The sequence below is a fragment of the Notamacropus eugenii genome, chromosome 2, assembly GCF_028372415.1.
Source record: "Notamacropus eugenii isolate mMacEug1 chromosome 2, mMacEug1.pri_v2, whole genome shotgun sequence".
NCBI classification, from domain to species: domain Eukaryota; kingdom Metazoa; phylum Chordata; class Mammalia; order Diprotodontia; family Macropodidae; genus Notamacropus; species Notamacropus eugenii.
In genome coordinates, this window is record NC_092873.1 from 109,257,711 (window position 1) to 109,285,315 (window position 27,605).

At 38.0% G+C, this 27,605-nt stretch overlaps 1 protein-coding gene and 1 long non-coding RNA gene across 4 annotated transcripts in view; one reads left to right on the forward strand and one right to left on the reverse strand.

The window, feature by feature from the left end:
* The window catches only part of RUNX2 (RUNX family transcription factor 2), a 172,755-nt gene that overhangs the window by 70,473 nt on the left and 74,677 nt on the right, over positions 1-27,605 (forward strand). For both annotated transcript variants that reach the window (XM_072642321.1, XM_072642322.1), the window contains exon 4: positions 23,751-23,924. In XM_072642321.1, coding sequence (XP_072498422.1) covers positions 23,751-23,924 — 174 coding nt within the window. The remainder of the gene's footprint in view (positions 1-23,750; positions 23,925-27,605) is intronic.
* Positions 20,514-27,605, reverse strand: part of LOC140526260 (uncharacterized) — a 29,443-nt gene continuing 22,351 nt past the window's right edge. For both annotated transcript variants that reach the window (XR_011974299.1, XR_011974298.1), the window contains 2 exons: positions 21,470-21,669; positions 20,514-20,687 (listed from right to left, as the gene is read on the reverse strand). This is a non-coding gene — a long non-coding RNA (uncharacterized lncRNA). The remainder of the gene's footprint in view (positions 20,688-21,469; positions 21,670-27,605) is intronic.

The following is a 27,605-nucleotide window of genomic DNA, read 5'->3' on the forward strand; positions in this document are numbered from 1 at the left end:
TTCCCTCGAAAATGTTTTTTAATCTCTGTATTCCTTGGTTTAAAACTTTATTATTGTAGCTGAACTACAATTGCTGAGCTCCTGAACTGAAAAGGGCTTTATTTTCCTATTCTCTCTATTATTTCAAGGTTAACCATTGAACGTTGCCTAGATTTCACACAAGGGAATGGTTTTAAATCCACAACCCACACTGCCCCCCACTTTCTGTGGGTGGATTATGCTCAAATTCTGAAACCAGGATGTGAAACCTAAGGATCTCATCTGCCAACACTGTTGCAGGGTTTGGGAAGATGATGACTTTTTAGTAGTTGGTACGTTTTTTGTTTTAAGTTTGCTGTGATGTGTGACTGATACTTGGGTGATACCTATCTGGAAATCTGCTGGGCCTCTTTGTCTTTTTTGAGTGACCCCTTCAGGAAAATTAGCATATGGTAACCAATGAAATGCCTTATACAATGTGACAGGTGCTAATCTTGGAGGAAGTTCACCTGATATACCACCCATTAAGGGTATGGTGCTTGAAAATGGCTTATTGTCTCTTTGAAGGTGTCAGCAGGCATGTGCAGACCACACAGAATGGATTCCACTGAAAGTAATAGAGTGAAATTGTCTGCATAATTATTTTCATTGGATTGAGAATCAGCAGTCCTCTCTTGGTTCAGGAAATAAACCTCTGTTAAAACCATATGGCACTATTCTCAGAAGAGATGTTATTACAGGGCCACTTCCCTCTGAAATCTTGAGTCAAGAATTCTTGAAAGGAGTCACATATGGGCAAAAATGAATATGAAGTTTTCCTTTCTGGGAGTAGTGTGAAAGTCTGACGTTCTTCTGTCCTTTGCATAAATGTCACCCAGCTCCTTTATGTGGGTGGGAAGAAGAACTGAGCGATGACACACCCATCTGAGGTACAGTGACTTTTCTGCCTTTCTAGGTGGGTGGAGGTATCTTTTTTTTTTTTCTCAAAAGAAAAAAAGTATTCCTTCAAACCAATAAGAAACATGTAATTTGTCAAAACTACAAACACATTTTAAGGTCAGGGTAACTACATCCTGTCTGTCAACTCCTTATGCAGATTTAGTTGGTTCTGCCATGTGTTTTCTCCCCCTTCACTGCCTGGCCTAATTGTCTGTAAGGTTGTCTTCTGAGCCACTTAACTCATTAGGCACATACTGCATTTTCTTTAGAGGGAAGGGTGAAGTGATTTCTGATCCTTAGGAATTTGTATGACAGTGGGATCTTTTGGGGATGAACCAACCTATGTCTTTTCAGTAAATAAGCCTGGACACCTAGTTTCTTAGTTCTAGATCTGCCATTAATTAGCATTGTGGTAAGGTACTTCTTTCTCTCTTGGTGACATCAATTTACTCACCTGTAAAGTGGACCAGGGTTGCGTGGAGTAGATCATAGGATTTAAAGCTAGAAGAAAGGACTTTAGTAATTGTCCCAGGTAATTCCCTATCCCCATAGCATCCATGTGAAACCTAGGTACAAGATTCTTAAAAGAAATATGAGCAAAGAAGGGCCCGTTAGGGAGGAAGCTGGAGAGGATGCATATCTGGTGATAGGTCAGCCTGGAGTGCATATATTGGTTTACCTTTCTTCCAAAGAGGAGCTTTTAAGCAGTGTGGTCCCAATTTCCAGAAGAGAAAAGTGAGACTCAGAAACTTGCCTCAATATCACATAGCTAGTAGGTGTGAAAGTTGTCAGTTGAGTCCAGGTCTCTTGACTCCATGATGTCTAAGATCTCTTTGAACTCTAAGGATTTATGATTTAAGTACCCAAAGGATTTTTGACTTTTCAACAAGATGGGAAATTCCCAGTATGGGAATTCTTTCTACTTACATAGGTTGCAACTGACCCAGCTATGATTTGGTAGAGAAGTCCTAGGGAGTTACCTAAAAGAGTTTAAGTGATTTGCCCAATGTCATACAGCTAGTAACAGGCCTCTGAACTCCTAAGCCCAGCTCTCTATAGATTATATCATGCTTAATTTCATATGTACATATGTAATATATTTATACATATATATTAGATCAGAAATATGTTGGTAGTTTAAAAAGGAAACAAGATTAAGAATTAGTTCATAATGAAGCTTTTTCTGTAAGAAATTAAGACTGATTTTTGGTCTTGATTTTTGCTATGTGTTTTAGTTTAGTAGTGTCAACGTTACACGTTTATCCTCATGTACCAAATGATGTTTGTCTTTATCGCTGCAGAGTTGATCTTAGTTTTGAGGATAGGGTTCCTGTTTAGTCTCTGCCATGGAAAGAAAACAAATGGACCATTGATATGTATTCACCTCTATTTTTAAATCTGGAATCCCATCAGAATTTCTAGTGCCCAATCTGACTGGCACTAATGCCATTAGGCTAAAACATCTATTTCCATGCCAGATACACAGTGGGTGCTTAATAAATACTAAACCTTTCTCTCCCTTTTTACATCCAAGAGAAAGATAACAAGAAATCCTTCTGAATGTTGGTGCAAGAGAAAATCTTTCTCAGTTCCTCTCCTGAATTGCCCTTTTTGTCCAGGTGTACACCAGAGGAGATCGAATTGTTCCTTGGCTGCCAGCAGCAGCCTGGCTAAGGAGTTTGGCTGTTCTGCTTCCTCCTGGGGAGCACAGGTGAGCCAACATGAGTACTCCATCATGTTCCAAATGGGTCTCCTCCCTTAAGAGTCTGTGCCCTGACTGTGCCTCTCCTGAGGGACTGAGTTTCCTCCCAGCTTTCACATGGATGTTGTAGCCATGTGCACTGAATGTAGGATGGAGAAACTTAAAGGGTAGAAGGGGGAATCAGTCATTCTTCCCTCTTTTCTCAGTTCACAACTTTGGAGTTTCTTATATAAACATGGCATATTTCTGTTCTACTACAACCCATAGTGAGGTTCCCTAAGGTCTTCAGTTGTACATGAATATGCTATGACTGTTGCTGAAAGTGCTGTGAGTTTGGATGTATGGATTGTTTGCTTTCATATGTTCTGCAAAGAAAGAACTTTAAAGGGAACCCTATTTCCCTTCCATTTGTGAAGGGAATTTAGCGTACTAAACGAGTTCAAATTAAAAGGGCTGTAGCAGAGAACTGAGTATGAAAACATTATAGAAAACATTTCCAAATGAGAGCAGCATAGTGAGGCAGCTAGCATAGTGGATAGAACTCTGTACTTGACCTGAATCCTGCTTCAGACAATTACTGATTCTGGTAATTACTGACCCAAGGCAAGTCACTTGATCTCATTGTGCCTCAGTTTCCTCAGATTTAAATGAGATTAATAATAGAACCTGTTTCAAAAGGTTGTTGTGAAGATCAAATGAGATAACGTATTATAAAGAACTTTGCAAACCTTAAAGACATAAATGTGAATTGTTGTGTAGATTGGAGTTTAGTGTTGGAGCCCTGTAGATGGGCGTTGGGTATAGAAGTATTATAGGATGAAATAGTGTTTCCAAATAAATGTTTATCAAACACCTACTATAATATAAGTTTGATAGAATGGAATTTAAGCTAAGACTTCCCTTTGTTGAATGTTTGCAAATTTCATTTTGTGGATGAATTTAATCTCATCTGATCTGATGGGTTCCTACATCTTGCCACTGTTCATTCTTAGGTATCATTCTATTTCAATTTAACTTTTTCTTGTGAATGTAAATTCAGTCTATATTTGGAAACCAGAAATTTTGGGGTTTTTTTGTATTCAATAAACTCTGGCGACCTCTAAGATCAAATATAAAATCTTCTGTTTCACTTTTAAAGCCCTTCATAACCTGACCCCTTCCTACCTTTTGAGTCTTCTTATACTTTGCTCTTATCCATATAGTCTTTGATCCAGTAATGCTGGCCTCCTTTCTTTTTCTAGTGTAGGACATACCATCGCCTGACTGCTTTTTCACTGGCTGTCCTCCGTGCCTGGAACTTTCTCCCTCCTCATAACTGTCTTCTGGCTTTCTGGGCTTCCTTCAAATCCCAGCCACTGTCCCACTTTCTGCAAGAAGCCTTTCCAGCACTCCTTAATTTAAGTGCCAACTCCTGAGACCATTCCCAATTTATCCTGTATATTGTTGTTCGGTTGTTTCAGTCAGGTTCAGCTGTTAGTGAACATACTTGGAGTGGTTTGCCATTTTCTTCTCCAGCTGATATTACAGATGAGGAACTGAGGCAAATAGGGTTAAATGACTTGCCCAGGGTCACACAACTAGTAGGTATCTGAAGTTGGATTTGAAATCATGAAGAGTCTTCCCGATTCCAAACCAAAGCTCTATCCACTGTACCTCCCAAGTGTACTTTATCCTGTGTGTGTTGTGTGTGTGTGTGTGTGTGTGTGTGTGTGTGTGAGTTAATTTATATACAGTTGTTTGCATGTTGTCTCCCCCATTAGACTCTGAGATCCTTGAGAGTAGAGACGCTTTTGTTTTCTCTTCGCTTTTTTTTATATCCCCAGTGCTGAGCACAGCTTTTGGCACATAATAGGTATTTAGTAAATGTTTCTTGACTTAACTTGGTCTTCCTTTCTGTTTGCATCTTGGGAAGTCACCTTCACCTCTGCCACAAACACAGCAGGATATGATGCTCCCTTTATGATACTCCCAGAGTGAGTAGTCATTCCACCAGCTCTTAAAGCAGTCCATTGCATTTTGGAGCAGCTCCAGCTATTAGGAAATTTTTCCTTTTATGGACTCTTATTCTTCCTATTGGGAGCAACTACCTGCTACTCCTAGTTCTCTCCAGGTCTGAACAGATTTATTAGAATAATAATAGCTAACATTTATGTAGTGCTTCCTATACACTAGGCACGGCACTAAGTGCTTTACAACTATTATTTCATTTGATCCTTACAACAATCCTGGGAGGTAGGTCCTGATATTATCCTTATTTTACAAATGAGAAAACTGAGGCAATTGTAGTTTAAGTGGCTTGTATTGGGTCATAGAGCTAATATCTCTTTCACATGATAGCACTTCAAGTTTTTGAAGACAGCTGTCACGTCCCCCCCTAAGTTTTCTCTGCTCCAAGCTGAATATCCTCACTTTTATAAGCATACTCACAATTCATTTTTTCATATTGCTGCAAAAATATAAGGTGATCATTCTAACTCATATGGGGATATTGCAGCACTAGTAACAAGAATTTCTGGAGATCAATCCCTGGGCAAATATTTGGTGAAGGCAAGTGTTGGATATTGCCCAGTATTTTCTGATGATGAGAGACCACCCTGTCAACAGATCTCATTTACGTAGTTGGAGTATTCAATTATTCCTTAATAAATATTGCCAGATCATCATTCTGAATTGAGAATTTCAAACTGTAAACCAGCCAGCAGATGATGCTACTAAAGTTTTAGACCTGGTCCTAGGCTTCAGTTACTTTAAAAAGAAAGGTATCTCCTCTTTGGTATGTCAAACCACACAAGATTTCAGATGATCTGGAGTTCAGCTTTAATACAGGGGAAAAGGTGTTAAAGAATCATAACATATCAGAGTTGAAATGGACCCAAGGCAATTGGATATAGACTGTAACTAAACAAGAATCCTTTCCCCTCTATCCCTAGTGAGTTATCATTTCAGCTTCTACTTGAAGCCACCCTAGAGATGAACCCACTGGCTCCTGGGTCAGCCCATTGCATTTTGGACCAGCTCTTCCTTTTACTGACCCTTGATCTGCTTCTCAGCCACTTCTACCTGTCTCTCCCAGTTCTTCCTTGTAGGTCCAAACAGATTAAGTCTTTCATGTGACATTCCATCAAACTTTTGAAGACTGTATCATATCCCTCAAGTCTTCTGCTCTAAGGCTTCTCATATCCAGTTTACCCAGTAAATTCTCCAATAACTTGATGTCTAACCTCCACACCATCCTAGTTGTTTAACCTTCAGTGGTTTCTAGCTTGTCAATGTCCTTGCTATAATATGATATCCAGAATGAACACAGTACTCCATATGTGATCTGAGTAGGACTGTCATGTCCCTCATTTGGAAAATTAAGTCTCTGCAACCTAATATTGCATTAACTTTTTTTTTGGCCACCATATCATAGGTCACACTGTCCATTCATATTGATGATACTTGAAAGAAGAAAATACCCATACAGACTGTTGGACCCTTCCCTCTAAAGAGGTAGAGGACAGAATATGGGATTTGGGGGTCATGATCTGGGTTCTCCTCCTGTCCCTTTACTATCCACAGAACTTTAGACAAATCATTTTCCCTATCTGGGCTTCAGTTTCCTCATCTGTTAAATGATCAGGCTATATTAGGTGATCTCCATGGTCTCTCCAAACTCTAAATCTATAATCCCTTATGATTAGCAGTTCATCTTGCAGCCTTGTAAATGATTTCACTCATGCTGCTTGCACTGAATCATTGCTAACCTTTCGTCCTCATCCTCCCACTCATTCCCAGCTTATTTCTCTCTAGACATATTTTCTTTTTTTTCCTTCCTCCCATGTATATTGTTCAAGTTTGGTTGCCTCCTGGTAAGCCATGCTGAGAGAAGCCATCAAAAGGGCCAGGAAAAAGTAGAGGAGAAGAAAGATTGATTTCATTGAACTTTGTGGTCCTTTTGTGTTTGAGCTTGCAGGGGAGGACAGGGGGCATCTAAACACATGTTGTGACCATGTGGATTCAGAGAGCCCCCAGAGGAGTCTTTGTACAGAAAGTCTGCTGGAGTGAATGATGATAGATGGTTCACTTCAGGCTCTTTATTGTCATACACACCCTTCTGCTGCTTCTCCTTCATCTCTGATGCTCTCCCCCTGTTTGATGCTGCTTCTAGTTGCCTTTCAAGTTGAACATATAGGTTGGGAGCAATGACATTTCCTTATTTAGTTCATTAAGATCACAGATTTGGAGTTGAATGGAATCTTGCAAGTCAGCTAAAACAACCTCATTTTGTAGAGGAGGAAACTGAGGCTCAGATAGGGAAAATGACTCACCCAGAGTCATGCAATGAGCTAGGAACTGAATGTGGGTTTCTTGACTCCAGATCCATTATCTTTCTCTTACAAAGCTAGACTGGGAGGGTCATTAGAAATTGAATTTTTAAACTCCTTTATTTTATAGTGCAATATCTGGTAAATAGTACCACTTAATAAATGCTTGCTGACTTAACTAAAGAAGAGGAAACTGAGGCCTCACAGGTTAAGTGACCCAAGTGTAAGTGATACATCCTCAGTAAGTTGTAGAGTAAGAATTCAAATCCAGGTCTTCTAGCTTCATATCCAGTATCTTTCTCAAAGTGACATGTTGTCTTTTTGCCAAAGACTCTTTACTTGGTAAAGAAAAGTATGTTTTGTGTCAGAGAAAAAGTAGGAGCAGTATTTGATTCAAAGCCAGGGAGGACTGCCCACTCCTAAAGTCATACCATGTAAAGTAACCGACCTACTTTGGAGCCAATCCTGAACTTACCCCTTCTTCAGATTTACCAAATGCTTTCTTCCTCACAGTACTCTGGCGAGGTTGATAGTACAAATATTGTTTTCCCCATTTTACAGATGAAACTGAGGTTCAGAAATCAGAAGCCTTGCTCATGGTCACATAACTAGTTAGGGCAGAGCTGGAACCTAGGTCTCCTGTTTTAGCAACAGAATTAGATTATTTTGTATCAAAGCTAAGAATATAAAGTTGTGCCCTTGTATCATGACAGTATATTGTATTTTATTTTTCCTCTATTTTTTTCCATTACAATAACTTCTCCCATAGCTTGTTAAATTCCCTAGTTTTACAGATGAGGAGACTGAAGCCAAGGAAATAAAATGAATTCTCTAAGGTCACAGAACTAGTTAGTAGCAGAGGCATTATAAGAACAGAGGTCTCCTGACAATTTAGAGTTCTGCAAGATACCAGTTAGTTAGCCAGTCAGTCAATAAACAGTTGTTAAGTGCCTACTATGTGCCAAGCACTGTGTTAAGTACTGGGGATGCAAAAAGAGGAAGAAGACAGTTTCCTCCCCCAAGCTGCTCACAGTCTAATGGAATATAACATAACATGAGTCATGCGTTATAATATACCTGTTTATATAGGATAGTGGCCATGCTTGAATTGTAAAGGGAAGATCGCTCTGGAAAGATCTGGGGAGGATAAAGAGTCCTTCTCTACCATCTTATCAAGGGGGAAGCCAGTAAAGGAGATGAGAACAGGCAGCTTACACTGATAAACAGTTAATGCCCATGGACAGACTTGTCAAAAATCACACATCTGCTAAATGCACTGGATGTTTTGACCTCAGGGCTAAAACTTAGCCAAAGTAATTCATGTCTCAACAAGGTTAGACATTGGATTTTCCTTCATGGGATCACATAGGATTTAGAGATGGAAGAAACCTTGGAGATCAGCTTATCCAACCCTCTCATTTTATACAGATGAGGAAACCGAGCCCCAGTGAAATAAACTGACTTGCACAGGACTAAGGATGTAAGGTTGCACAGAATCCAAGGCTATTTTCACTGTACCATATCTTCTCTGCTGTTTTGAGGTCCCCTTAAATGGGATTGGTAATCAGTTCAAGTTCAGGGATGCCCATTGTTCACTTGAAGTTTAACTTGGTTTCCTGTGTTACCCAGTATTGCATATTTAAATGATCCCTCCTTTCCCCATACTTCTCAACCCTTTAGGTAAAAATTTCAAAATTTCCAAAAGCTGACTTTTGATTTTTATGGTTTTTTAAAAATCATCACAGTTCTGGAAAATGGGGATTCTTCATAGTTCTTCAAACAGTAAGAAGGGCCACTCAGGAAGATGACATCCTTCTAGTAGCTGTGACATTTGTTGCACTGCAGCATCTCTTTGCTAGCATACCTCATTGAATCCTGCATGCTGAGACACTGTAGCACCTGTTTAAGCCAGAAGACTATAGAACTTCATTCAAAGGATAGTGGTATCCTGGAGTTAAAGTTCGAAGGGAACTTAGAGGTCGTTTAGTCCAACTTCCTTATTTCAAAATGAGAAAACCAAGACTTAGAGCGGTTGGGTGACTGGTTCAAATTCGAACAGGTACCAAACAGCAGAGTTCTTCAGAACTGAATCCTCAAACCTGGGTCCTCTTCAAATCTAGCTCTTTCTACTTCACCTTGCTGCCCTACAATGGGGCTACCTCTTCCTGTTTCCCTCCCCCTCCCTATGGATTAGAAGTGCTCTTTGATACACACATAGGACTGATTAGCATCTTGGGTCTGTCATTGGGGAAGGATTCTCAAAAACCCCCTTTGGAGGTCCTGAATTGGGAGAAAGCCAATAAATAAATGTTAACGGTATCTGACTGCCTTTTTGTCCCTTCCACTGGACTCAGTATGTTACATATCTGGGGAAATCACTAATTCATTATACTTTTCAGAAGGAAGAAAAAGAAGCATCTGTCAAATTGTCATTACTGATTAGATGCTTCAGGATGAAGCTTGTAGCTAGGAATCTATAAAACTTTTAAAGGCTACACCTGCTTTTGACATTTGGAGAGAGGGGAAGGGAGGGGAGGGAAATCATTTGCAGGTTTTTCATTTAAGAAAGTGGCCCTGGGCTCGTAACTCTGTGGTGTTTCATACCTCTTGGGAGTAATGATGACTTCTATTCAGTTTGGGGAGAAGTCCAGTTTGGATGCTCTGTCTGCTCTGTTGTATTTTGCTTGAGCATAAAATCCTCTTTTCCACCCTGCCTGTGATTTGAAAAAAGGGTGGGACATGCTGTCTTCCAGCTCCACTTAACATTATTTTTAGGTGCCCTTTTATATAACAATAACTTGATACTACTCAAAATACTTGGCACCTTAAGAGACAGAGTGGAATGTAAGAACACTTTAGCAGAGCTGAAAGCGAGTAAACTCCAGTAGTTGTGGAATGAAGGGGGTAGGCTTTTCAGTTCCTTATTCTGAGTTCACAGAAGATAAAATACCAGGATTAACACAATAGACTCCATTTATTACACATGGGTGGATAAAGCAATTATCTGTCTATCAAGACTGTAGTAAATTGTGCAACAGCATTAAGGAAGGGTGGATAGGTGGATAAACGCAGGGGGAAAGGGTGCTGATATATGAGATAATCCTTTGAATTTACCTTGTAAAAACTGTTTTCTTTTGGCGTTTATATCATGTTACCTTTGCTGGCTTAGATCAAAATGACTCTCCCCCTCCCCACCTTTTTTTTTATTGTCGACATTTTTCAGCTCTAAAATTTTTGGTGGGGGGGAAAGTTCAGAAACATCTCTTGTTTAATCATGTTTAAACAATCTCTTTAAGACCTGTTGTGTAGATATAAACACAATAGTCCTTTAATGTAGGAAACACTTCTGAAAGATACAGCACACAACAGACATCCATCCATTATTGCTAAAACTGCTTTTCTTCCATGCCTAAACTTAGATGGTAACCACAGCCCTCAGTCGATAATATTCCTCAGTTAGAAAGAAACCAAAATGCACCTTATTGATGTCTAGCAAGCAGAGAATTGCAAAGCAGCATACAATTGGAGAGGTCTTAGACTAGATTAAAACTAAGTACCTTAAATCTGTTTTAATGGTTGTGTTTACATCTCCTGCTCTTCATTCCTTTAAAGTAATCAGGTTTCGCAAGCGTTAAGAAAACCACCTCATCTTGCCAGCTGGACTGGGTCCAGTTTAAGCAAAAAAGGCTCCCCCACTACCACTCTTCCAACCCCTACTTTTTCTCCTTTTCTTCTCCCTTCCTTCATGATCTTTCCTGCCATTCACTGCAATAAGACGAAATTTTGAGAGCCGACTCTTTCCTTATTCATTATCTTTTATTTTTTTTTCTTCCTATTGTTTTGAGTGACAGCTAAATGGAAAAGATGATGCCCTTGCTGGAAGCGCCAGGAAAGGTTATTTTTTTTTTTGTAAGTTTCAGGTGCCTCCCTGTAGTATTTTCTCTTTACTTAAAGCACCTACACATGCATATGCAGCCATGCTGAGGAAAAAGGAGCAGAGTCCATAGATAGCATGCTGAGGGAATTAAGCTCGAGATCCAGCATCTGCATGACAGCCTTTATTTGTATATTGGTTGTCTTTAGAATCTTTGAAGAGAAGTTAGTGCCAGCCCTGTTTAGTTGGATTACTGGCAAATGCACAGTGATGCTTTATATTCCTTATCGAAAAATAAAGGTGAACAAAAGTTACCATTTGCTTTTTTCTTCTCTTTATGCTTCTCATTAATATCTGTGTATGAGCCTACAAGGAACTCTATGCATGTTATATCAGTATTGTACAAGGAACTCTGTATGCATGTTTTAGTGACGTTGTACCAAGGTGTTTGGGGAATAGAAAGTGAAGAGAGAAAGAATTCTCTTAGTTTGATATAGAACTTGAGCACATTTGAAAGGAGGCCATGGGTGGGAGGAGAGATGACAAGAACCATTTTAAGCCATTTGCAATACATGTATGTTAATTTCTTGGAAGCAAAGAACACTAATGTGATCTTAGGCTGCAATTAAGAAAGGCCTGGAATTCAGGACTAGGGAGATGATGGCCCTGCTGTCCCTCATTCTAGGTCAGAGCATATCTGAAATATTGCAATTAGTTCTGAGTGCAATATTTTAGGGAGAAAGGAGGAAGGAGGAAGGCAATACACATTTATTATATGCCTAATAGCATGCACTGTAGTAACTATAATAACAGGCACTATGCTGAGAGCTTTACAAATATTACTTTATTTGATCCTTACATCAGCCCTAGGAAGCAAGTACTATTGTTATCCCCATTTTACAATTGAGAAAACTGAGGCAAACAGAGATTAAGAGATTTACCCAGAGTCAAACAGCTATTAACTAGCTGAGGTAGGATTTGAACTCAGGACCTCTTGACGCCAACCTAGCTGCCTCATTAGTATTGATAAATTGGAGAGCATCCAGAAGAGGGCACCCAGGATGGTTAAGGGTAGATTCCCATTATATGAAGATCAGGTGAATGAACTGGAGGGATGGTTACCTAGAAAGCAAAGGACATAAGATTGGGATTGAAGTGGGAGAGAGTTGTGGTAGCTGAACTGTCTCCAAAGATGTGAAGGGCCGTCAGATATAAGAAGGATTAGACCTATTTTGGTTGGCCCCACAGGGCAAATACTAGGAGCAGTGGGTGGAAATTGTAGAAACAAATTTAGGCTTAACATAAAGAAAAACTTGCTAACAATTAGAATTAGAATAGGATAAAAATAGTATAGGCTGGTCCCAGAGGCAGAGAAATTCCCCCTCACCCCCAAAAGTGGTCTCCCAACAAAAGATGGATGACCTTATGCTGAGAATGTTGTGGAGGAGTTTCCTGTTCAGTTACCAGATGACTCTGAGGTCCCTTCCAACCATGAGATTCCATAGTTTTGAGAGTGAATTGGGAGATGATCAAAGTTAATGTACTGACTGACTGTAATAAGAGTTGTAAACTAAACTTCCATTTTTCCTTGAATTTTTATTGGGGGACAATTTCATTTACTTCTGATGCAACTTTGTATAATGGAAGGAAGATTGGACTGGGAGTCAGGAAACCTCAGTTTTCATGCTAGCTCTACCACTGACTTGCTTTGAGATCTAGAACAAGTTAGCTTGCTCTCCCTGGGTTTCAGTTTCCCTCTCTATAAAAGTCATTGGTTGAACTAGATCAGTGGTTCTCAAAGTGTGGTCTGAGGACCTCCAAGGGTCCCTGAGACCTTTCAGGGGGTCCTTGAGGAGGCCAAAAGACTCTTTTTATAATAATGCCAGGAGATTATTTGCTTATTAAAATTCTCTTCCTTTTTCCAACTACATATCTCCGTGAGAATAGATTTTCTTCATGTACTTTAACCAAAACAAGGTATCATAGGAGATTGAGTGCAGAAGCAGATATGAGAATCCAGCTGTCTTCTATTAAGCTAGACATTAAAGAGACTTGCAAAAATATGTAAAGCAATTCCATTCTCACCATTTTCGAAAATAGTTATTTTTTTCACAGATATGTTATTTATGTTAACATGTAATGTTTTATTGTTATTTTTCATTAATATATATTTTTAAAGTTTATCAGTATTGACATCTAATGGTAAATATTAATGGATATAACCCACATAAACAAAAGGTTTTGGCTATCTTCAATAATTTTAAAGAATATAGAGGGGTCCAGGCCCTAGGACCAAGAAAATTTGAGAGTCCCTAGTCTGAAAGATTGCAAAGGTTCCTCTTAGCTTGAAAGCATTTTAATGGTGGAGAGGGGAAAGCCGTCTTCCTGGACAGGAATTTAACCTTGAGCAGATGTGTTGGATTTGGGAACAACTGTCAGAAAAATACAGTGACACACACTGTGGTACCAGGATAGGTATAGGATAGAGAGAACATTCTGCAGTTGGAAAAGTGCAGTCCTGGGTAAGGAGAGTGAAGGTGAAACAAAAACATGTGCCAGGTATATTAATCTGGGCAGATGACATTTAATTCATTTTGTCCTGAGCATACAATTTGCTTATTACACCTCTGCTTTTCTCTTTCCACTATTTTCTTCTGTTCTTTTCAATTCCCTTAAGTATTTCCTCTTTCTTTAGAGTGAAACAAAACAAGTTTTTGAGTCAGTTAATTCAGGAAAAGTACATATAACCCAAGCATCTGATCATCAGAATGTTATTCCTGAGGCGTGACTGATATTGGCATGGCTTAATAACCCTGTCCTTTTTTCCAGAAGTTTTCTTCTTAGATGTTTATGATTTGACACAGCCTAAAATCTGACATGGAAGTTGTCAGCCCCAGATGTGAATAGGCCTGTTGTTCCTTCTCCTATTCAAGGGCTAAAATTAATGGAACTTGTTTCTAGTTAAAGGCAGATGAAAGTTTCCCAATCCCTGCATTTAGATTTATTAATTTATTTGTTGCTGGTTTTTTTGGTTACTTACCCTTAAAAAGTTTTATGTTCTCTGTGCGGTCTTTAGTAGTCTCTCATTATAATATACGTAACAGGTAATAGTAATGGAACAGCTGCTGGTGAATTGGAGATAACAAATTCTTCAGTCACTGGTATAAAATATTATATTTTGTGATAAAAACCCCAGTAATTAAAAAAAATTCCAAGGAAATTATTAGAAGTAGCTATTGAATAAATGTAGTACTCAGATACATGGATTATTATTATTTTTTAAAAAACTTTTTCTACAGAGTTCTTGGCCTAATTATGTAATTATGTCTCTTGGGTAAGATTATATTTTTCTTCCCATAATTACATATTTACCCAAGAGACTGGAAAGTCTCCAAACCTGCTCTCTTGGGTGAAAATTATTTCCCCTCCCATTCCTTGATGAACTTTGAGACTCTCATGCTTGACATTAAATAGGGGTGAAGAGGGAATTGAAGATTTGTAGTCTCTGTCTCTGCTATTCTCTGTCTGCCTCTCTCAATATTTAGAAATCAATACATTTATTAATATAGGACTTCTTTTGGAATATTGTTTAAGAAGAGGCAGCTTGCTACTACTCATAGTTGGAGATTGAATTATATTCCTGTATATCTAGAGTAAAAAGCAAGCTGGACCTGGAACTAATCTTTTTTCATCTCCTCCCTTATCTGAACTCTTGAGACTAATAGAGGTCTGTCTTTTTGGTATCAAGTAAGCTAATCATTTAGTGTGTCTACTGGTTTCCAAAGAATCAAAGGTCTTAGGATTCAGAAAAAAGATGAGAGTTTCTGAGTCCATTTTTGTTGACCTACTCCACAAATAGATTTTGTTCTAAACTAAGCAGTATACTCTGAAGGAGAATTATGAGTCAGCAGCCTTTCCCAGTGAACATTGCAGACTCATCAATCTCACGGTGGGAAATTGTTTTCTAATGACATTTTTTGGGGGGAAATTTCTCATCTTTTAACGGACAAAGTAGGGAAAATACCAAGTTCTCCCATGAGCTAAGATAATGTGAATTTTACTGCAAATGTTGTAATGCTGTTTAAAAAAACCCCCAGCAACTCATGTTTAGCTAGTCAGTTAGTTCAGTGAGACAGTGTACCAGGTGTGAGGTTCACAGAGATAAATTGAACCTTGTTCCTGCCCTCCAGAACTTACAGTCTGTGTTTAATCTATGTAGATATATGCTCAAGATTGAAAAAAAAAAAGATGAGAGTTTCCAGAGATAAAGTTTTACTCCTATTTTTTATTTTCTCTTTCACTATATTTGCTGTGATTAGGTTTTCCTTTTTTCTTTCTTCATTTGTTTTTACTTGATGTGGCTGCCGCAGCATTTAAGAAACATGATTAGAAGTCTTTTTGGAAGCAATAGATTTACTATAAATGATCATGAAATCATATTAGGACAAGTTCCCCAATAATTTTAAATGGTCAGACATCACCCTTCTTATTTTTTTTCTGTTCATGGGCAAAATTGTTTGTACCAGATAATATAATAGCATTATATACATAACCTTTTGCCTTGTTCTTTATCATATGATGTGTCTACATCTTATTTGTCTCATATGCAAAGGACAAGGCTTACTTCTTTTGTACCAAGTAGCATATAGCATAGTGCTAGATACAATGTATGCACTTAATAAGTACTTATTGTTTGGTTTGTGCCAGCCAGTAAACCGAAGTCATACATGGGGGCAGCGAGGTAGCAAAGTAGATAGAGCACTGGTCCTGCAGTCAGGTCCTGAGTTCAAATGTGGCCTCATGCACTTACTAGTAGTGTGACCCTGGGCAAGTAACTTAACCCCAACTGCCTCCAAAAAAAGGTCACACGTAAGCATAAATTTTTAATAACCATGTCATAGTTATGAGGAACAATGTAGGTTCTCATGGATTGCCTCAATTGTAAAAGGCTGGTCATACAATCAAGAAGACTTAGGTTCATGTCCTCCCTTGAAACATCCTGGCTGTGTGACCCTGGGTAAATCACTTAACAATGTCCAGGCAACTCTTCAAGACTCCAAGTGGCATACCCATTTATGATCTGTATGGTTGGAAAGAGGCTTCCCCACATTGATGAACTCATAGGACCAGAACAAAAGCAAAACTAAAAAATCCACCAGCCTGGAAGAAGAATGATTACTAAAATATATGCTAATGGTCAAGGCATGCTGCTTATGAGGCTATAAAATCATAAAAGGGATTAAAACCCAATAATTACGAAGTACCCATGGCATGGTTATTCAGCTTAGACCATTTGCTGTCTTTTTCTCTTCAAGATGTTTGAAAACTAACTTTTTCTTGAAGATCATTTCCCACTCCAAGTATTTCTCATTTTTGGAAGCTAGATTTACAGGTCTGTAATTTCCAGACCTTCGCTTTAACAGTACTAGAATGTAGTCACCTCACTGCCCAGCACAGTGCTCAAGCAGAAGAAGAGTTTCACTTCTCCGCTCTGCAATAGTTTCCTCTCTCTCTCTCTTTCTCTCTGTCTCTGTCTCTGTCTCTGTCTCTCTGTCTCTTTTCTCTCACTCTCTCTCTCTTTCTCTCAAAGGTCATGGCACATTGCACATTTCTAGGAATGTACAGTAAGCTGTCAGAATTTTAGAGTGGAAGCCCAAATGCTTATACTCCTCTAATGTTTTTGGATCTGAATTATGCATGTCTTGTTCCAAACAGTTATTCTGTATATATTCTAGACAGTCAAATTCTTTCCTTTCTAAGATCAACAAGAAAGGAATTCTTTCAAGAATAGGAATATACTAAGACTCATGACCTGATTCAATTTAAGAATATGTTTGGCATAGATTAAAACCAGTCATTCCCCTTCTCTGTCTTTAATATGCATACATATACATATAGATGTATATATATATATACATATGTAGACATGCATACATTAACCTAGACCTGGGAAGGACTTTTAAGGCCATGTAGACCAAGCCACACCCATATTACAGATGAGGAAACTGAAACTCAGATGGGATAAGTGACTTGCCCACAGTCTCACAGCTACTACCAAATCTAGCCTTGTTCATTCAAAAACACTTTATAAAGTGCCTACTAAGTATCAGATTCTGTGCTAACTGCTGAGAATTTTACAAAGAATAGACAAAATGCAATTTTTCAGTTTGCTATGCCAGCTCATTCCTTTTTTCAGTTTCACTATGGAGTGGTATATTTATTCACCTATAACTTTCACACTATAAATTAGAGTTCTGACACAAGTTCCTATTTCTCTTTTGTACTCACATTGCCCATCAAATTGAAAAAAAAATAAAGCAGCAGCAAGACTCATGTACAACTATGTGCGTTTGCATTGCAGTTTGACCTCCAACTGTTCTCCCATCAATAAATTGTGGTTTCATTGGTAGCAGTGAAATTTGCTAATATCTTCAGGTTATACCAACTCCTTTATGGACAAGCTAAAGGCTTGGCTTAGGGAGGTGCTTTCTGGTTGCCAAGCACAAGGCTTACAGAGAACACTAGTGAAAGGGTCTTAATAGGACAGACATCTATATGTCCAGCTTGGCATAGTCTAATGGGTGCAAAATGAAACTTTAAAACAGAAAATGTCAAGTGATTTGAAGAATGATGCCATTACTGAACCATCTAACACCAATTTGTCTTGTAAGAACCTTGAATTGATGCTCCTTGATCTTGCTGAAGAAAAGTGATTGTCCTCTCCTCAGATTTCTCTGCACTGCCTGGATTAAATCTTTACCTATCTCTTCCTTCCCTCTTTCTTTCTCTCTCCCTTCCCCCACCCCATGTGTCTTTGTCTCTCTCTCTTCCTTTTCCCCTCTACCCTGACTTTCTCTCCTCTTTTCCCAATTAGATTATAAACGCCTTGAGAGCAGGCTCAGAGTTTTCTCCACTTTTGTATCTATCCTTTGTGCCTTGCATGGTGTCTCACACATGGTCCAGGACTAATGAATACTGACTGAATTTTATCTTGTTTATGTCACTAAGATCAGTTAGTGACTTGTTTTCCTAATTAAGATATTTGTTCATATATTTGATTTTTATGGAATTGCTTCTTGTGATAAAAATTTACCTCTGGATCATAAAAGAGTAGCAGCAGTGACTAGCCTATATTAAAACCAGTTCTAAAATACCAGTGTAAAAAAAAAATTCTTGAATAACAATGCCTTTAAAATCATCAGAGTGGAATCCTCTTGTACCAGAGTGAGCTGAGAATTCCACTGAGTGTACTTAAAGATGGCTTGCTTTCGGTTTCTTGTAAATACAGTTAGAGGGACCCTGACTAATATTTTCTTGCTATATTTCTTCTTTGTACTTGTAGTGAGAGACTCACCAAGGCCATGAGGTAGATCGCTAAGATTCTTGTTCATTGACCCAAACAGTTTATTATGCTAGTCAAAGTCTAATTTTTCTTTATTCATTACTTCCTTACTCCTGGCCCTTAGAACCCTTCCTTAGCTTCCTTCAGATTACAATTCATGTGACTTTTCTAAAAGTCTGTAGGAAACTTCCAAATCTGAGGACCCTGGACTAGAAAAAACCTAACTTTTTTTGTGTCATAGACCCTTTTGGCAATCTGGTGAACCTTACTGAACCCTTCTCAGAGTAATATTTTTAAATGTAGAAAACCAAATACAGAGGATTACAAAGGAATCCAATTATGTTGAAATCCAGTCATATCTATTATATATTTAACATAGGTATATGTATGCATACATGTGTGTATTATGTGTGTGCATACACATGGTACCACCCAATGCTACTCCTTTTTATGATCCTGAGGTTAATTTTATCACAAGAAGGCAATAGGCACACATATGAGTATATATGTATATGTACATATGTGGGTCAATGTATGTATATGTATGTGTGTATTTCACAGATCCCAGATTAAGAACTCTTGCCGCTACTTTTTTATAATCCCAAGGTAATATATAATTCACAGATCCTAGATTAAGAACCACTGACTTAAGTGTTAGCTCTCTTACTCTTCCAATAAATTTGTACTTACTTATGTACAACTTATTTGTGTTTTTCAAGAAAATATAACCTCCTTGAGTATGAGAATTGCTGTAAATTTTGTTTTTGCATCTTTAGCATTGAGTATAGTGCCTCGCATATAGTAAGCACTTCATACATGCTTGTTGGATTAAATTGAGTTGGATTGGTTGGATAGTTTGTTCAACTACTGCTGTCATTATTGTATTGCTAATATATTTATATAATAAATATGTAAAAAATAGGTGCCAGACCTTGAGAGTTTGAAGAGGACTGACTAGGAACTTGTATTGCCCCCTCCTATAGAAGATTGGCCTGGCTATTTTAAAAAACTTTGGTCTCAGAGTTGCTTTAGGAATAAAGGCAGGAGCTGGGCAGGGCAGACTTTGATAATTGACCAAATACTCAGTGTCCCTCTGCTCTCATTCTTGTGAATGTGTGACTGCAGTGACCTTTTGATAACGCTTTATTCTTTAGGGCCTGGCAAGTAACAAAAGTCACATTCAGTCAAACATATTCAACTTTTGAAGGAAAAAATCTTTTTCTGAAAACTCTCAACCTCCTGCCCCCTAGCCAGTTATCCCTTATTTTAAATGTGCTATTGAATATGATTTCATTCAATCGGACTCATGTCGTTCTGTCATGAACCAATGAACCATGAACCACATGAAACATATGTTGAGAGTTTCAGGAGCCTCATGAACCATTAGCTACATTTTGAAGGTAGCAGGATAGCTCAGTGGTAAGAACACTGATGTGGGAGTCAGAGACCTAGGGATCAGATCCCTAAATGACACTAAATGGATTTCAGCAATACTCCAGAATTATGATGAACAAATTTGACTTTTGAGCTCAGGGAAAATTTTGCTAAAGTTACTGAAATAAGAGGGAGGAAGAGGAAATCAGGGTTGAAAAAAGATGATAGAATGCTTGAGACAGAATGATAACTTTCATCTGTTCTTAAGGGCTAGGAAATTTTTCTTTCGAGATAGATATCAATATCAAGATGAAAGACAATTTGGATATTAAGAACTTCAAATATATAGCACAGATTTTTTCCATTCTTCTTTCACTTCTGTTTGAAATTTATTCTCTTTTAGTGTCTGAACATGTTCTCTATGTTTCCCTGCACTGCAAAGTGCACTGTCTCTAGACTCAAGTAAATTAGCCTTTTGTACTCTTTGGTTCCAGTTCTCCAGGGAAGCTTGTTGGCCGCCCAAGACATAAGCACATCTTATCCTCCTGGCTCATCACTCAAGTGTTACTCTAATGTGGTTTGGTGTTAGAGGTTTTATTTTGTCATGGATGAAAGATGAGGCACCTATCCTGCTTTGGCTCCTCCTCGTAACACAATTACACAGGGTTAGGAAGGGGACAGGCTGCTTGTTTTTTATTTTTATTTTTTTCTGGTCTCTAAAAAAAGAAATGTATGTTCTTGCAGCTGCTCAGTAGTGTCCGGAAAGATTTGGTAACAAAGCCTGGAAAAATAATTCTAAAAGATCTTTTAGGTTTTTAAATATCACCTGTTTTCAAAATTTCCACTGTGCCTCGCCCAGCCCTTCAGTCTTTCTTGTACTGTTCCCTGCAGCATTAGGTTAAGAGAAAACATAAATATGTTTCCAGGCCAGTGCGTTGAATCCACTACTTACAGAAGAACTACCAGGATAAGCCAATGAAATGGCTATAGAAAGCAAAGACAAAGTTTATTATGTTTCTCATAGATTCTTGGCTTTATTTTTCATATAAAGTCATGAGGCAGAAAAGAGACGCTGAGAGATGAACATTTTTCCTGTGCCTCTAGTCAGTCCTTATTTCATTCTGGCCTTTATTAAGCTGTCACCAGGTACTTTCCACACTGTTCCAGACACTATTGGAGATAACAAAGATAATAAACGTTAGAGTTCTGATCCTCCATGGGATTTACAATGGAGTAAGAATTGTCCCTCAAATTATTCCCCTTACGTACTTAGTAATTCCTAAAGAGCATGTACAGACTTTTATTGTTTGTCGTTGTTCATGTGCTACGGTCCTTAAGCTGTGTCAAACCTTACCAACAATACTGATTTTGGAGGAACATAAACATTTAAGAACCATTTATTGTATATCTACTATATATAACATACCATCCTAGGAGCTGAGGAAGATTCAAAGATTAATAATTTCTGCCCTCAAGAAATAATGTATAATACTATGACAGTGCTATAATGATCCAACATTTCAAATGGGCCCAAAAAGACATTTTGGTTAAAGATTCTGAAGACACTTGGTCAACTCAGTTACAAGGAAGTTATTTTATGAAAACAAGGATGAATTTAACCCTGTAAAAAATCCTTGCTATGGCAATGAAAACTTGTCTTGCATACTCTTTGTCATAAATGGTTTCAGTCTTCTGGAAGGGACATGAGAGGAAATTGGTGGGAGAGAGGATGCCCAAATTCAAGAGGCATAATGGAATGGAACTGCACCAGAAAGGGCAGACTAAAAGGATTAATCCTGACCTCAAACAAGTCAGATAACCTGTTGGAGCCTGAGGTGTCACATACAAAAATGAGGCTAAATAGGCAAGAAATTTGTCCAGACTCTTTTTGGGTCTGAGATCTACATGTAAGTCAGAGAAAAGAATAAGAAAAGTCAGGAAAAAACTCTCACCTGTTTGAATTAGACTTTGCCTGGGTCCTGGATTCTTTCAGGTTCAATCCTGGTGCTGTACCAGACGATTCAAGCTTGTACTGACAGGAAGTGGGTGGCGGGGCACATTTCAGCTAATGGACCTCGTTGGAACAAGCTTGACTGTGGAGACAGCTACACTCATGTTACTGTGTCTTGGCTTCCTGTCTGTTTTCTTTGGGCTGTGTAGTCAATGAATAAGGAGACAGGAAAAGACATTTTGGGGCAAATAAAATAAGGAATTTGTCTTCTGGAGACAACTTATAGTTGGGAAATTCAAATGTTCAACTTAACTCTGTCTTAATAGGGTCTTAGCCATCTCTCTCGTGCTGTGCTCAGTGTCAGTGGAATGCAGTTACTGCTAGCTACCATCTCCTGGACAATATTTCTGTCTGTGCCTAAAGGCAAATTAATCCCCCCTTTAAGAAAACTTCCTTCCCTTAAGGAAAATCATCTAAACTTCTTTAGCTTTACTTCATAGAATAAATTCCTAATCCTTTAATCTTTTTGGTTGCTCTCTTTTGAACCCTTTTCAAATTCTTCATATTTTACTGAAAACACTGTCAGGGCCCCAGTCCAGTTTGGACTGGACATTATTTCCTAGTACAGGTCTCCCCGGTGCAGACTCTTGTGGGAGGATTGCATGACATACTTCTATTTATATATCCAAACATCCTACTTGCTTTTTAAACAACAGCACCATACTATACACTCGTATTTAGCTTGTGGCTTACTAGGACTCCTGGCTGTTTTTCTATACTACAATTCTCCAAAGCCATCTTTGGAGCCTTCTCTAAGCCTTATCAATGTTGTTTTTCAGATTTGGTGACACAGGGACATGTTAATTTACATGCCACCAAAATTTTCTTGGTTCCTATGAAACTTGAATGGATTACTAGAGGGATAGAAATGCACACACACACACACACACATGAATTTTCTCCTTCATAGGCTACCCATGATATATTTGCTACCTTTTTTTCCTTAGACATACCAGAACCCAGTGTGGATATTATATGTGAAACTGAGTCATAAGCATTTATTACCTTCTATGTCCCAGGTACTGTGCTAAGTGCTGTGGATACAAAAACAGGAAAAAAAAAACACAGTCCCTACTTTTAAGGTGCTCACAGCCCAGTGGTGGAGATAATATCCAAACAACTATATGCATACAAAATATATAAAGGACAAATTAGATATAATCAACAGAGGGAAGGCACTAGCATTAAGGAGGATTGAGAAAGTCTTCTTGTGGAAAGTAGAATTTTAGCTGGGATTTAAAGAAAGCCCCAAAATATATATCCCTTTTCACATATCTTGTAAAACACCACCTGATTTGTGCCTGAAACATATCAGAGAGTATAGATTCCTCTTGACACCTCCAGGGTTCCTTGCTTGATGGTACCATGGAAAGAACACTAGATGTAGAGTCAGAGGACCTGGACTTAAGTCCTAGCCCTGCCACTGACTCACTGTGTCATCTTGGGCAAATCACTTAACCCCTCTGGGTTTCTGTTTTCTCATCTGTAGAATGAGAATGTTGGATTTTTATGACTTCAAAGGTCCGTTCAAGCTCTAAATTCATGGTCTGATGAAATATTTATTTTCCTCTCTGAAAGGGCTCCAGTTTTGTGTTTCAGTCTTTTGGAAGAGATTTCTAGTAGTGATGGGAAAGGTAACATAACAAATTTAATGTCACCTTTCTCCTGAAAAAATGTTTTTTGATATTGTGGTCACCATAATGCTGTCCCGATATCCTTCATGCTACTTTTTTGTCCCTATTGTGGATATGGTTTTTCACATACAGAGGACCTCTGGCACTTCCGTTTCATTTCTTCTCTTCTATAAAAACAATAGCTACACCAAGAAAAAACAAACAAAAACATATTTGGGGGGGAGGGAAACCCTAACACACAGATTTGATTTCTGGTCCTTTCAGTGAGGGGAGAGTGTGGTCTCATTCACAGAGTACTTAGACAAGAAGTTTATCATTAACGTTTCTACTGTTGAATAAACTGTGTGACTCAGGGAAATCAGTTTCTCTTCATGAAGATAATTTTCTTCATCTATAGAATGGGAATAGTGATATTTGACAATGCTTATAAACTAATTTTACACTGGAGGCCTTATATTCGCATAAATATAAAATGTCATCATTAGTAGTTCTTAATCATTCATATTTATATATACACACGTATATTTGATATGGTCGATTGTTCAGCTATATTAATAATGCTTTTATTTTATGATTTGCTGTTTCCAGGGCACAGACAGAAGCTTGATGACTCTAAACCTAGTTTGTTCTCTGAACGCCTCAGTGATTTAGGGCGCATTCCTCATCCCAGTATGAGAGTAGGTGTCCCGACTCAGAACCCACGGCCCTCCCTGAACTCTACACCAAGTCCTTTTAATCCACAAGGACAGAGTCAGATTACAGGTAAGAAAGAACCAGAGGTTTGACTTGCTTAGAACATGGCAGGCATGGGGCAATGGGTTTACCAAATGAGGTGAATTCACAAATCAAAGTTCCTGGAGCTACTAGATAGATTATTATTCTGAAGATTAATACTAAGTCCTAGTAATATTTACTTCTTGGGGTGTGTGTGTGTGTGTGTGTGTGTGTGTGTATTTTAAGGAAACACTAATATATATTTGATTTGTTTTAGAAATTTGATGAAATATCAAATGACACCTATAGTAACACATATCTTCACAGTGTGATAGAATGACAGTAAATACATGCTTGGGGAAAATTTTTATTCTATAAATGTCTTCATGTTGTCCAGGGAATGCAAGGGGTGGTATCATATATTCACCATTAGGAAATCAGTTTTACTAGTTCAGGTTTCAGCTTACATTTCATGCAAATGTTTAACCATTCCATGAAGTCTGCTTGTAAAATTGCCTAAGGGCTAACAGGAATCTTTCTTTGGTAGCTTCAATGCAAGGTGATTGCCTGGTTGATTGGGCAGATAGAATTAGCCACTGATTCATATTTAGTTTGAGGTCTGCACGCTACACTTCTGTTTATAACATTCCAGTATTCTGCTTGCTTTAAAAAGAATGAATAACAGCGCTACACTACAGACTAATATTTATCATTTGGCACATTATGGTCTCCAACTTCTTCTACACCCTCTCCTCCCCCCCTTTTTTTTTCAGTGCCAAATCTTTTTTCTAGACTTAGTCTGGCAACAAGATCCTGTGCTAATGAACATGGAAATTTTGTGCGTAGAATTCATAGATAAGTGCTTGAGAGTTAGAAGGCTGGAAGGGCTCATAGTGGATACGTCATTTATATATATATGTGTGTGTATGTATGTGTGTATGTACACACACATATACATATATATTATGTCGTGTTATATTTATATATACTTTATATAATGTATAGAATAACCTCAATAGAACTCTATAACAATGATAATAATAATAAATCTAAAATAAGTACTATTTCTAGGAGCTAGTTTCCTGACCATAAAGTTCTTTAAAGGTCTCAAATACAATTGTTTTTCTTCATCTAAATGATGTCTCTTTTATCTCTGTTAGGTAAATATCTTCTGCTCTTTTTTAGATTTTTACTTACATTAAGTTTATTTCTAAGTTCCATGTTCATGTGGTCATACGCAGGATGTTTCAAAAGTGTCAATATAGATTTAATCTAGTAAAATACAGAACATGAATTACGCACATGCATATGGACTTGTATATATATACACACAGGTATATTATTTTGGATATGTGCATGTGTAGATTAAATGTACACATATGTATGTGTATACATATCAGCTAAATAGTAGAGAGGTTGAAGCTTGGAGAAGGGAAAAACAATGTTAAAATTCATAAATTGGTACTATTAAGAAATCATATACTTAAATGTTAATTTAGGAAAACCCACACACCTCTCTTTAGCTATTAATATGTCAGAGTATTTTATTGACTAAACAGCTGTTCTTGATGAAAATTTTTGAAACAAATTTTTATTGCTTTTTTTATATCCATACAGTTTTCCTCAGAATCCCTGAAAAATTGAAGAACAAAATTCATGTTTACTTGTAAAATTCAAATATTTTCAGTGATAGGCAGTGTGGTTTTTGAGGGAGGTAGAAGACTTTAGTTCCGACATTGGCAATAAGATATGAATAAGAATAAGTGCGATCCTGCTTAATGAGATTGATAATTGAGCCTCCCATATTGCTATATATTGTGTCCTTTGGTCACAAAGAAAGATATGTATAATATATGTTTATATAGACTACAGATAGTATATTGAAGTATCCAAGGGATTTTGTTTAAATTAAATAATTGCTTGATGTCCTTTGTTATTATTAATTAATTATTGTTATTATTGTTAAAATTGCTCTTCTCATTTATTCAATGGTGTTGAGACAGAAATGGTACTGAGACAAATTCCTATTTTGCTATTATTCTTTTATATTTAGAATCTTGTGGGCTATAGCGTAGGTGAATAAAACTATTGATTTTTGTAGTTTACTAAAAGCAGTTAGATGTAAGCTTATCTTCTCTAGGCTCACTGAAAGGGTTTTCAGGATGGATGCAGTTGTAGATAGAATAACAGGGATGACATATGCCTCCTACATTATTTTAATTTCTTCTACATTTTCTCTGCATCGTCATCATCACCATTACCATCACAGTTTTTGACACCTTAGATACTTGTCAACCAACACCCAAATCCATCCCCATATGTGGCTAAATACAATAATTAGAAACCAAGTTGTTATCAGCTGTCAGTAGCTTTGTCTTACATAATGATCACTATTGCTCATACAATACTTTAAAGGTCAGAAAGCATTTAGTATACATTATTTCATTTGACCCTCACAATAATCCTGTGAGGATTATTTTACAATGATCATTTTATAGATGAGGAAAAAGAGGCACAGTGACTTAGGGTCACACAATTAGTAAATAAGAATCTGAGGAAGGATTCAAACCTAGGTCTTTAATCCTGTTTTGTGTTGGATTAGGAAAATTCTGTATTCAGAATTAGAAATCCTAAAGAATCATAGACTTTCTTAATGCCAAAGACCTGTTTGTGAGGAAGAGTTCCTTTTAATTTCCCTGGGATGGAAATAGAGCAGAATTTGGGGGACAACAATAATGAAAACCCTTGAAGTCACTGGAACTACTGTAGGCTACATTCCCTTCCATGCTGGGGATCTCAGCAATCCATAGAAAGAGGCATGACAATAGAAACCAGCCTTAACAGGTGCCAGGGCTCACTTCAAGATGTATTGTTGAGGAAGCTCTTAACTAGCCTAGCTCCTTCATTTTAAGATGAGGAAACTGAGGCCAGAGAAATTGAATGACTTGCCTGGGATCTTATCACTGACCAGTTAATTAATAATGTAAAGCCTTGTTGTGTTTGTCTGTTCTCAAAGAGGACCATGATATCAGGGAAATGATGATGACATGACTTGTTGTTGACTTTGATTTGAGTGAGGGAGGGCTGTGCAAGGTCATCAACCTCACTTTCTCCTCCAGAGCCATCTGGGTCCAGGGGCCAGATATTCATCAGGATGACTGGAGATGGCCCAAGATACAATGGGAATCCCTGGTTCTTTTAGGTTAAGGTCTTTTCAGGTACTCAGAGGTAATGCTCATTCAGTGAATAGGTCTCTTTAAGAAGTAGTCAAAGGATGGCCCCTTTAATTAGAAAAAAAGAAAAAAAAATCAAGCTGGGAGGGGAAGACCCTCAGGGTTGTTGTTCCAAACAGAAAGTTACCATTGACTTTCACTCTAAGCAAAGAGGGCCCAAAATACTGCCCTTAAGTGGAGCTTGGGCAGGGACCTGTTGTGGTGCAATCTATCTGAAAAGGCCTTAGCCTAAAAGGGCAAGGGTCCCCATTGCATCTTGGGCCATCTGCAGTCATCCTGATGAATATCAGGCCATTGGATCCAGATGGCTGAGGAGGAGAAAGTGAGGCTGGTGACTTTGCACAGCCCTCCCTCACTCAAATCAAAGTCAACTACAAGTCATGTCATCATTTCCCTGATGTCATGGTCCTCTTCAAAAGGACAAACAAACCTGTGAGTACATTGAGTTGCCTGAATGGGGACCCTGCTAGCTGACTAATTCAGCTCGTCCTTGCCC